We start from the raw sequence: 11,629 nt of genomic DNA on the forward strand, positions 1-11,629 counted from the left end.
TGTCGCATTTGATGCAGTGGAACTGCTGATGATGATCATAACGGAACTCTTCAACGACGCATAGCTCGCATTTGGCGATTTGTCCTTTTCGTTATGTTTGTTAAGCAAGTTAGGTTTTTAGGCACATTTATGTCAATCTCAAGTCATGAACATGGGATCCATGAGGAATTGAGGGAACTCCTCAAATCTTAAAGGCATACGTATATAATTTTATATATTTTCATCAGAAAATCAAGCATTTACATTACAAACTGTGGCATTTGATGAAGCGGAACTGCTGATGATGATCAGAACAGAACTCTTCAACGACGCATAGTACACGTTTTGTGATTCTGAATTTCGATTTTGACTTGGACTGGGCCCGCCTCGGCCGGACTCGGACCCGTACTCGGACTCGGACCCGTACTCGGACTCGGACACGGATCCGGACACGGACCCGGACCTTGATCCGGAAAACCACTATGATACCTAAACTAAACAAACCACTATGATTACCATAAAATGTATACATATTACCAAATAAAGTATAAGCGCCGTTAAGTGGGTCCAGGCTAGTAGTTAGAGAAGTCGGTTTTTTCTATTAAAGATTATGTAATACAAAAATGCAATTTTGTATGAAGATGCGTCCGCATTCATACAGCCTTTCGCATCGATTCAGCTTCAGCATTAAATGCGTATAAGTGTAGCTTCCATTTAACATACTGAAGAATGCTCATTCATGATAAAGCATGAGAACGGGGATGCTTGCGAATGAGAAAGGCAATGCAAATGAAAGGGGGAGGCGTGCGGGCGGGCGACCGCGTCATTATCACAACGTGTCCATCTAGCAAAGTGCACTAGTTTGTTTACTTGCAATAATTACAATATATGCATAAAAATGGACGAGGAAAAATTGATTTTGCTGGTGCAAAAATATCCTTGCCTTTATGACATGGCTTCAGCAAAATATATAGAGATTATGAAGAGCATGCGATATGCGAGCATACTTTAGCAGATAAAAGCATGCGATAGCATACTTTTGCAGTTAAAAGCATGCGACAGCATACTCTATCAGATAAAACCATGCGATAGCATACTTTAGCAGATAAAAGCATGCAATAGCACCCTTTAGCAGCTGAAAACATGTAACAGCATACTTTAACTTGCGATGCGTATAGTGTGTCCAAATCATCCAGCTAAATGCGATTCGATGCTGATAGATGTGACTTCACCCTTAGACATCACCAAGATACGGTAACGATATGTTTAAGATCTAACCTGTCAAATTAGAAATTTGCGCGATTCTGGAGATACTCCTCATACGTCTTTAGATTTTTAATTAGACAGCCGCATCCACGGGTATGTAATAGTATAGTTTTTGTTTACGATGGCCACAAAGATGAACAAAATAAACATAAAATACACACGGAAACATCAGTCCGTACTTAGCTACCGTCGCCATCCCTAAAGTTTGCACAGACTACCGCAAACATATTACCGCTCGCTGCTCTGTTTGCGAAACCGGACCTTCCTCAAATACGGCGCGCTGCACGTTTTTACGGAGCCGACTGTATCGAAAGGGATTGGATGTTTTACTCACGGGGAGAGTCACAAGTGGGCTTTTGTACTGACGGATGTAGACTGGCAATCTATAAATTGCGATATGTACTTTTTTCTACACAGAACAGAGTATAGTACACATGCACGTATTTTTATTTTTAGCAAAAAGGATCTTTAACCAAAACCAGTTATTGCACTTATAAAGGCACGAGGGTTTGCGCAACGGATCCGAAACGTATGGGAAGATCCGCGGATCCGGATCCAGATCCTGCGATCAAATGCCGGTTAAACTAATTGGTGTGTGTACACATCGCTAAATAACAGGATTTAATAATCAATAAGACATAAATAATACTGTACAAAGTGCATGGTTAGTAAAGCTCGGGTGGTCAAGTAGTTGAGAAGTTGGTACCAGTCAAGAAAAGCTAAAGGTATTAAACCAGTTAGATATAATTACAACTATTACAAGGTCCGATTATTGTCGATACGTAGGTACGAGGGGTGTTCAAAATATTCTCGGTATGAGAATGAAAACAAACAAGTACGAAAAGTTTGATATTTTTATTTTTCAATATACTCCCCCCCTATGTTCATACACTTAAAAGATCGATCAATTATTTTTTTTAATCCCTCGTAAAAATATTTTTTATCTTTCGTGTAAAAATGCTCCTCCACTGCCGCCTTCAATGCTTCATCGTCAGAAAATTTATTTCCACGCAGATCCTTTTTAAGATTGGGGAGCAAAAAGAAGTCGCTGAGGGCTAAGTCCGGACTATACGGTGGGTGAGTAACAGTTTTAAACCCACATTCAACAATAGCTGCCTTGGCAATATGAGCAGTATGGACGGGGGCGTTGTCATGCAGAAGCAGAATACCTTTGGTTAACTTTCCTCGCCTCTTTTCTTTAATTACATCCTTTAATTGACGTAGAATGTTAGCGTAGTACTGTCCTGTGATATTTACACCTTTTTCTTTATAATCGATTAGTAATACTCCTTCACAATCCCAAAATATCGTGGCCATGACCTTGCCAGCTGAAGGGATGACCTTGAACTTCTTGGGATGAGCTGAACCCTTAATGTGCCACTGCATGGACTCTTGTTTACTCTCTGGGTCATAATGATGAACCCAGGTTTCATCTCCAGTAACTATTCTTTGCAGCACCTCATCAGGATTTTCACCGCACAGGTCAATAAAATCGGAACAACAAGCTACACGCATGTCTTTTTGAAGCCGAGTCAGCATTCGCGGAACCCATCTTGCACTTACTTTTGACATATTAAGATGGTCATGTATAATATCATGTACGGTACCAATAGAGAGATTGGTTACTTGTGCTATAGATTTTACCTTCACTTGACCATCTTCCAATATAAGTTTTTCCACTTTATCAATATTTTCTTGTGAAGTAGCTACTACAGGCCGGCCAGGTCTAGGGTCATCTTCAATACTCTCCCTTCCGCGTTTAAACTCGCTTGACCACTTTTGAATGGTAGATAAAGAAGGAGCAGACTCACGGTAAACACAATCCATTTCCTCTTTTATGGTTTTTTGATTTTTACCCTGTTTTGTCAAGAATTTTATCACGCATCGATGTTCTAATTTAGTTAACATTGTCAATTCGCACATGATGTTCATGTTTGTTCAGCAATTGCAGAAAAACAAAAGACCATCTCGGTTCGAATTATACTTATTTTTAATGTCAATGAATAAACCTTAGCGGCCAGTAACGAAAGAAATTTTAGAAGAGGTCGTAAGATATCAATACCGAGAATATTTTGAACGCCCCTCGTAGGCATACAGTTTTTTTTCCTACATTTTAGCTGCGTCAGTTCTTAACTTCTTCAATCTTCATTGTCGATCTTCATTGGGCTTTCTTGCATGAAACACATATCCACATGAGACACCCCTCTCGGGTGGCCATCTTTATTTCCCTCGCAAACAGCGGTGCCCTCTGCCGTGTTTGATCAGTATTATTGTCTGTGGTAATTGTTTGTTTATGCGTTTGCAGCGTGTATCTGTGGTAAGGTAATGAGATACGGGGGGCGCATGAAGTTACTATGACTCAGAGTATCAATTGACCGGTCGAGCGTTTTAATTCTACGACATTTTAATGATAACGTGGTAGTTATGTGATTTAGAACCCAGAAACTGCTGGAACCTTTTGCTACGTTTTGCCCAATGGCTTGCTAGCCTTCAATTTGTTTTGGTATTAAAGAATTTTATAATATTTTAAAATCATCATGTATCGATTGTTGAGCTCTCACGCACATGATCCGAGTGGATTATCTAACTGTGTAGGTACGATATATCTAAGCTTGGTACAGTATTAATCCGTAATCCCACAGTTGTCACATCCTATCATACTTCTCTGTCCACCGCCTCACATTCAACGGGTTGTTCAATAGGCACGCGACACATTTCTATAAAAGCGTAGCGTTCACGCGTATTCGGTATAATTGGTGATTCTGCAGCAAGAAAATAATAGGTAATCAGTGTACCGATCGCTATTAAATCATAATATACCTACGGGTTACAATTCTCAAGCCTTAAACTCACCATCGGCGAACGCAATGATACTCCAAGCCAATCCATTAGTCCGGTATCGATTGCGATGGCCGAACCGCGGCGGGACCGCCTATTATACCTACCTTCTGTTGCCTGCCGACCTAGTGGCTAGCTGTAGCTATACTGTGCTTGTTGAACGATGTGTTCTAAGCAAAGTCTCTAAAAGCGCGGTTTGACGGGAAATTAAAGGCTTTCTGGCTAGTCAAAGCTTTCCGTTCCTTATAGATACATTGGTCTTGTTTACAGTTGCGCACAGGCTTCTAACAATTCTTGATTGATTGATTCGTCAGTACGATGTTGCTACAGGCTTAATTAAGCGTCATATCAACTAACTATTATGATTATGATCAATTGTAATGGATTATCATAATGAAATTAGCTCATGTTATGTTACTGTTTGCTCGAGGAGCGTTACTGACGTATCAATTTTAAGCAACTAATTATAAAATGCGAATTAAAAAAATATAACGTTTTTGTTAAACCTAATCAGCCCCTTACCTTGTCAACCCTCAGTCCAGGGACATCACACTCGTATTTCCCAATACTTCTTGTAAGTGCAGAGGCGGTTGAAGTTAAACTCTTCGCCACCTTACCCGATAATATAATGCGTAATCCCGATGAGCCTCCCTGGGAACTAACAATTTTCAAACACCATATCAAAAACATTACAATCACTCATAGCCAATTTGGGCCCCCACAACATCTGCGGCCGGCGTAATAAACTTATAATTGTGTTTAATGCGTATGCGTACCCCGCAAACGAGCGCGCACCGGGCCTCTAGACATCAAAGTTTCTGCGGGGAATCGAACCAGGGCCCTTGGGAGTAGCAACTAGATACGCCGGTGGAGATTTTTGTTTGATGTTTGCTGTATTGTTTGCTTTGTGTTGGATGGGTTTGTTTGGAAAAGTGAATTAAATAAAGGAAATAATGTTGATTAAGTGTTTAATTACAAAGTCGGGTTTTAGGGAGTGATTGTGGTATGGTATTTTTTGCATGATTGTTGTCATACCGTCAAAGACAACTATAATTAAAAATTCTATGATAAGAATTACAAGAAGGATAAAAAAGATTCTTCTATTAAGTGATAAATGAAAAGTCCGTCCATATCCAAGCACCTTCTGGGCAGGCTCGCTCCATCGTAGGCCACGTCTTAGCCTCGGCTAGTCTGTGGCCATGAGTAAGCCCATTTATAATATAAAAAAACTGTTCAAATTGTAGTACTTACCAAGTACTTACATACTTATGTTGCCGTTATACTGATTAAATAAATAAAGGAAAACAAATATTTTTAAAATTTGCCGTAGACGTGCACGGTGCACGGCTTAAACCGACTCTTTCCTTAAACTAAGCCATAGAGGTAAAAATACATAGATTGCTTACTCCATACATCCGTTTTGGTACCAAAAAGACTATTATTTTCATAGTCTACATCTAGCATCGAGCAGCGGAACTATCAGTACTGCTACTTGACAATAGATGTAGCACCAACCGGAAAGTCTTATGTTGTTGAGCATAAGACTACCAAAACTGTACCAAAACTGATGTATGGAGTGAGCACTCTTGTAGTACTATATTTCTCTATGACTAAGTATAACTTGACCAAAAGTTGTGGAGTCGGATCGCGTGCCACTAAATCAGTTACACGAAGCAAGTTAAGTAGTTTGCAGACCCCAACGGAATCTGGTTGCGTGAGGGACGCCAGTTACAAAGGTAACATGCTTCACGGGACTCGTCTCTGATTTCCGGACTGATTTTCTGTTTCTGACGGATAAATGGCTCCTCCACTGGTTGGGATACTGGATACATTGTATTTATAAAGTACAAATAACAATAAATTCTTTTTTTTGGGCAGTCGTGTAAAAATATTGATAGGTCAATGTGTTAATGTGTTTGCTAAAATCTTGCCATCTTTTCCGTAGGAAAAGGGTGTTACTCAGCATCCCTTATTAGGTAGTGTTCACTAGCCTCGTCTAGATTACGAGTACTTGAAGTTTACAGGAAACTGTCAGTTGAGAAATATTCTAAAGTTTTTAAAACGGGGTGTACATATTTACAATGTATAGATAGGTACTTGTTTTGGCGAGTTCCCTATATTTCAGTACCATTTTGTTTTCAAAACGCTACGAGTAATTCCACACAACATATGTTGATCCAAAGTATAGAAACATTGACTTTTAGTAATATACATTCATCATCAGTATCAATCATCATATATACATATACATCAGTATAATCAGCCACGTCGTCGAACACAACGAACACACAATTGTGTAAGCAGTCTCTGTCGTGTCGCTTTTGACAGACGAATGTAAGCTGTACCTAACCATAAACATTGCGTGCGCAGGAGTCGTTCATGGAAGGCGGGTGGGGCCTGGAGTTCCGTGCCGCGGTGCACCGCCTGCTCACCCAGCATGCGCCCAGCGAGAAGGAGGCACCGAGGACTAACCCTTGCTGTGAGTTTACTGTCATCCTGGCCATACGTAGCTGGAAAACGTTTTAAGTTTAATTTGCGAGCCTACCACAAATTTCCCGGTTCTGCCAGCGGAGTTTTTGAAACATCGTAGCGCTTTTTTTAGATCACAATACGGTTGAACATTTTAATTAGCAAACTTGAAGCCAATCACTAGTAGTTTCATCGATTCGAAATCTGATTTCTTGACTTTGGCTCTACAGAAAAAAAACACGAACGTGTTAGTATAGAATAAACCGCACCAAGAAAATTGGAACAATTTTGCACAAAAGCTAAAAATATGAAAATTGCTTCTTGCGAAATATGAAAGTTTGATCAATAAAACATATTTTTGATCGTACTCAACGATTGCTTTTCTTTTGTTAAAACTTACAAAAAAATAAAATTCTAAAACATGATATTTGCGATTCCGGGCACGCACAGTCATCTCGCTCACGCTTACGCTCAATGAGAGTGACAGAAGAACCTGAACCCACGGGGCCTTAAGAATGAGTACCTAGGTACTATGTTGCTTACTGATGGTTTTCCCATCAACTGAACTCAACTCAAACATTTATTTAGCAAATAGATACGCCCACGATAAGCCACAAGGGCACTTTTACACGATATGCATTTTGAATAAGTACAAATCAACAAAAATAAATTATTAACAAATTTCAATGAAATGTTATAATTATTAATTACTTAGAGATGTATACTCTAAATCTCGAATTACACAAAAATAAATAAATAAGTATTCATTAAATAACAAACAAACAAATACTATAAAATCTGAAATTGTGACACATTCAACAGACGGCTTCATAACGAAAACGTCCGTTGAAAATTCACCTGCTGGCTGCTAGCTATAATAAAGGACATGCAAAATATCTAACACTACTATACTATCCTTATATCCATTATGAGAGTTGTATATCATAAACCCACATTATATCTTGATAAAAACAAAATGTTAAGGCCATATAGGGAAAAATATTGCTTTGGGAGTGGGAGTTGAACGCCTTATCCTACAGATCGGCTCACATAATTCTCTGTATGTTACTTGCTTATAATGTGTTTTTGTCTTGTTTAATGTAGTGCAACAACCCAAGTTGGACGAGGCGCTGGCGGAAAACATGGTGATTGACCTGGTCGTTCTCATCGGGTTCCTGGTCGTGAACAACCCACTGCTGCAGGTCAGTGCCGTGGTTCATAGTGACACTCGTAGCTATTTTTTTATATCAGATTAGAAATTTTATAACCTCAAAAGTAGTGGTACTTAACTCTTGGGGTTCTTTAGGGTTCCTATGATATATAATATTGGGGTACAGTATATAGTTATCCGTGCCGTAATCGGCAAAGGCGACCCTAGCTATAATTGCGAGCGTGAGCTCTGATATGGCTGGCAAAGCCGAACTTACTTTTAAAAACTCTATCGCAGGTGGGGCAGTAAAGTTGACCAGAATTATTGTACGTATAATTATAGGAGGGTTTCGGCCGGGATTTACGTATCTGACGTTTCGCATCAAGATCAGTGAGATGAGCGTCTTCAAAGTTCTTTACGCTCAACTTAACGCGAGAACGCCATTCTGGCCGCTGAGAAGCAAGCTCCTCCCATTTGTCAGGTGGTATACCATATATTTCAGTGCATAAATAGTTACTTAGATTTGATTTTGAAGGAAAAAGTTAGCCGTTATTTCTATTACCCATTTTCTCAGCAAAATTAAACAAATATTCAAGAAACGTAGAAGTGTGGCCGTTTGTCGTTCCCATGCGGGCGACACCTGTGAGACACCTGTATTACATATACCTTACGTTTCCTTATTAGCATCCATTCATCGACTCAACTGCTATGGATTTTTAATTGGCCGCAGAAATTAACATCCATTTATAATTAACTAGTGTACCGTTGAGCTATAAATTTGTTAGTACACTTTAAAATACAACAGTGATCATTGCAAAGACCTTAAGTCGTGTGTTTAAGAGTTACATTCGAACGGCGGACTAATCATATTTCTTTTAACACGGTCGGTGTAATGGCCCCCAATTCCGATCGGGTACCTTATCTTATTATATATTCGTAATGGAATAATGAACATCTGAATATTTAACGCAATTTTAGCTGTTGTTTGATAGGTACTAATAACATAGTATTGTCCCAAGAATATCTAAATATGTTAAATTTGGAGATATTATGTAGAAATGAGATTTATCGGTTATTCTATGTTATAATGCTTAAAAGTAATTAAAATGCTGTATTTCTTCATAACTAAAATGCAGTTTCCTCGAATGCGAATTTACGGATGTCGTAAAGCTGTAACGCTTGCTTTTATATTGTCGGTTGTGAAAAGTTTCAAATACCAACACTGCCAGATGCCAGACATAACAAACCTACATGAAGTTTTCTTAAGTATGTATTAGTTTATTATATTTCTGTTCCTGCAAGTTTAAGGACATTATTAGTGAGAAATGCCCACAATGGTACGAGTCAAACGACATCCTGGAGCGATTAGGGTTCAAATAACGGTTAATGTACAATTTTGGTGTTTAATTGGATGAATGGGTGAATATTTACTGGATTTAGATCAGATTGGCGCAAATCTTTTGGCATACATTTCTAAGTTACAATCAAGAGCAATAAAAGTTGGTAACTTTTTTATCAAATTGGCACGCAAAGAGTCGCGATAGGTACCTACATCAAGTTTAACCTGTTGTGCTGTTGAATTGTGTCGTAGTTCTCACGGGGTCAGGTGTCCATTATTGGCCTGCGCAGGCCATAAAGCATGCGTGGACGCATCGGCACACAGGTGTGACAGGAAGACGTTCGCTGTCGTGAGGGATGTTTTAATCGTGTAATAGGGGATGACTTGTAATTTAGATATAAAACAATTGACAACTGGATGTCTAGTGGGTTCACCGGTGATTAGGTATAACGAAATATAGGTATAGTGTAAGTCACTCGCGCGACATGTTTCGGAGAGCCTAGGTCTCCTTTCTCAAGCATTAACAGTAAAACAAGTGAGTCTAAACCGTAAAATTATTCAATGTTAGCATGTCTCACAACAGTTTAAATTCGAGCCTTAGTGACCTTAGTGTAAGGTGGTATTATAGTGAAGATTTATTATCAGGAGACGGTCTGCTCGGGCTGGAGCGTGGTCCGCATGCTGTGCACGCTGCCGGCCAACTGGCTGGTGTCGAGCGAGCACTCGGCCGCGCTGCTGCCCACGCTGGCGGCGCTGGCGGCGCACCCGCCCGCCGCCGCCGTCATCCGCGCTGACCTAAGCCTGGAGGTGAGGGCACTGTTTGGACTAGTCTTTATAAGTCTCTTTGAAATATGTAGCCTGTGTCAAGTCAATTCTCTATCAAACATGCGGTGAAGACTTCCATAGACCTCTTGCGATCAAATAAGGTAAACGTACTAGTGACATGACACCCTGCTGTCACCTCTATTGACAATGACTTATATTTCAAGATGACATGTAGGTACAGTCGCATGTTTTAATTTATGACCCACTTTTGTACCTTGTCACAGTGAAAAAACATGCGACTGTACTGGGACCGCGTCGAGCACCAGTACATTTACCTTATATTTATTTGTTATATGCAAAGTGCGGGGTGGAAAAGTGATGATTTATGTACCCGTTTGTCAACAAGTGAAATTTCGTGTCAAATTATAAAACTACATATTTGACATACATGTTAATTAATGTCGACTGTCCCAAGTAATGCGGCTCATAGGTATCTGCCTTGCGGCGCCACAGTGATGCACATGTAATACAAACCAAACCAAGATATGAACTTTAAAAACCTCCAACTTGTTAGTTATCTACCTGTTCTAAGAACCATCATTCATGTTGAATCGCTTTCACCCACAAGTTTACTTCTTTACGTCAGTGGCACTTACAGCACTTACGTGGAAGTTAATTTGTTGAAATAAGTTTCCCCATAAGTTCGGGTGCAGCTGGGCGAAACTTCAGTAATTGTGTTGTCGCAGATGTAGACCCAATTTGTAGCTCTGAATATTTGATGCACCTCTTAAGTGCTCGCTTGTTTATGGTCATTGGGGCAATACGCTAGATTGGCTAATTTTACTTTTAGAGGGTTATTATCTATTAGCTACTGGTGTTTTCTGGATGTTTTGAGGATGATATATGAAAAGGTGATGAGTAGATATTTTAGATTTTTTTTTAATTATTATCGTAATGACCCAGGCAAATTAAGGGTTTTACCGCGGAATGAGAGATAATAAGCTGCAAGCTGGCATACACCTTCATTATAGCGTTCTAAAGGCTCTCCAAAGTTATATAAAATCTCATGTGCGCGTCGGAAAACCCATTATATCTATTTTGAACTTTTATTGATATTCCAAGTTAAAAACAGAATACCTAACTATTTCTGGAGTTCAAGAGGATTTTGCTTTTGAGGACCTTTCAATCTAATTAGAACCTTTCATGAACCAAATAGAGTAGCATTTCTTTAGTTCTATTGCTTTTTCCAACAAATGAAATTCATTACAATTTACTTATACAACAGGGTTCAAATTAAACATAGGAAATATTTGTCGAAATATATTTTATGAAACTACCGACGTTCATTTTTCTTATACCTAGGAAGCAAGAGATTCATACATCATTTATTTCAGATGCTGCAGAACTACTTGGAGAGCGAAGATGCTCAGAAACTGAAGCTAGTCCACCTCATCAAGCTGGGCCGCGCCAGGAAACCGCCTGGTAAGAAATAAAAGAGGAAGCACATTGCCGCGTACTTACGTATGCAAACATTCGCTTCATGTACATGTAGGTAATCTACGTTTGAACTTTGAACAGCAGGCGATTTAAGAGTCCGTGTACTATATTGCGTTGATTTCGCTTAACTTTATTTTGTGATAGCCACCACCAATACCACTTTTGTTGTGATAGAACCATACCTACGAGCATTTTATGGTTTCATACCTGACGGTTGCCAACGAAACATCTACTGTGCAGCAGCATTGTCAGTATCCAATTTAAATTGAGAATAATTTAGACAAATTGGAAAACTTCATGGTGACCACAATTTTGGTATTTGTAAA

The 11,629-nt window shown here is 39.3% G+C and overlaps 1 protein-coding gene across 1 annotated transcript in view; it reads left to right on the forward strand.

The window, feature by feature from the left end:
* LOC134658783 (S phase cyclin A-associated protein in the endoplasmic reticulum) overlaps positions 1-11,328 on the forward strand; it is a 68,089-nt gene extending 56,761 nt beyond the window's left edge. Inside the window, exons 18-21 of the mRNA XM_063514428.1 lie at positions 6,454-6,562; positions 7,657-7,754; positions 9,687-9,848; positions 11,201-11,328. Of these exons, the coding sequence (XP_063370498.1) occupies positions 6,454-6,562; positions 7,657-7,754; positions 9,687-9,848; positions 11,201-11,299 (468 nt within the window). The 3' untranslated portion in view covers positions 11,300-11,328. The remainder of the gene's footprint in view (positions 1-6,453; positions 6,563-7,656; positions 7,755-9,686; positions 9,849-11,200) is intronic.
* Positions 11,329-11,629: the final 301 nt, after the last annotated feature.

Source organism: Cydia amplana, chromosome 2, assembly GCF_948474715.1.
Source record: "Cydia amplana chromosome 2, ilCydAmpl1.1, whole genome shotgun sequence".
Lineage (NCBI taxonomy): Eukaryota > Metazoa > Arthropoda > Insecta > Lepidoptera > Tortricidae > Cydia > Cydia amplana.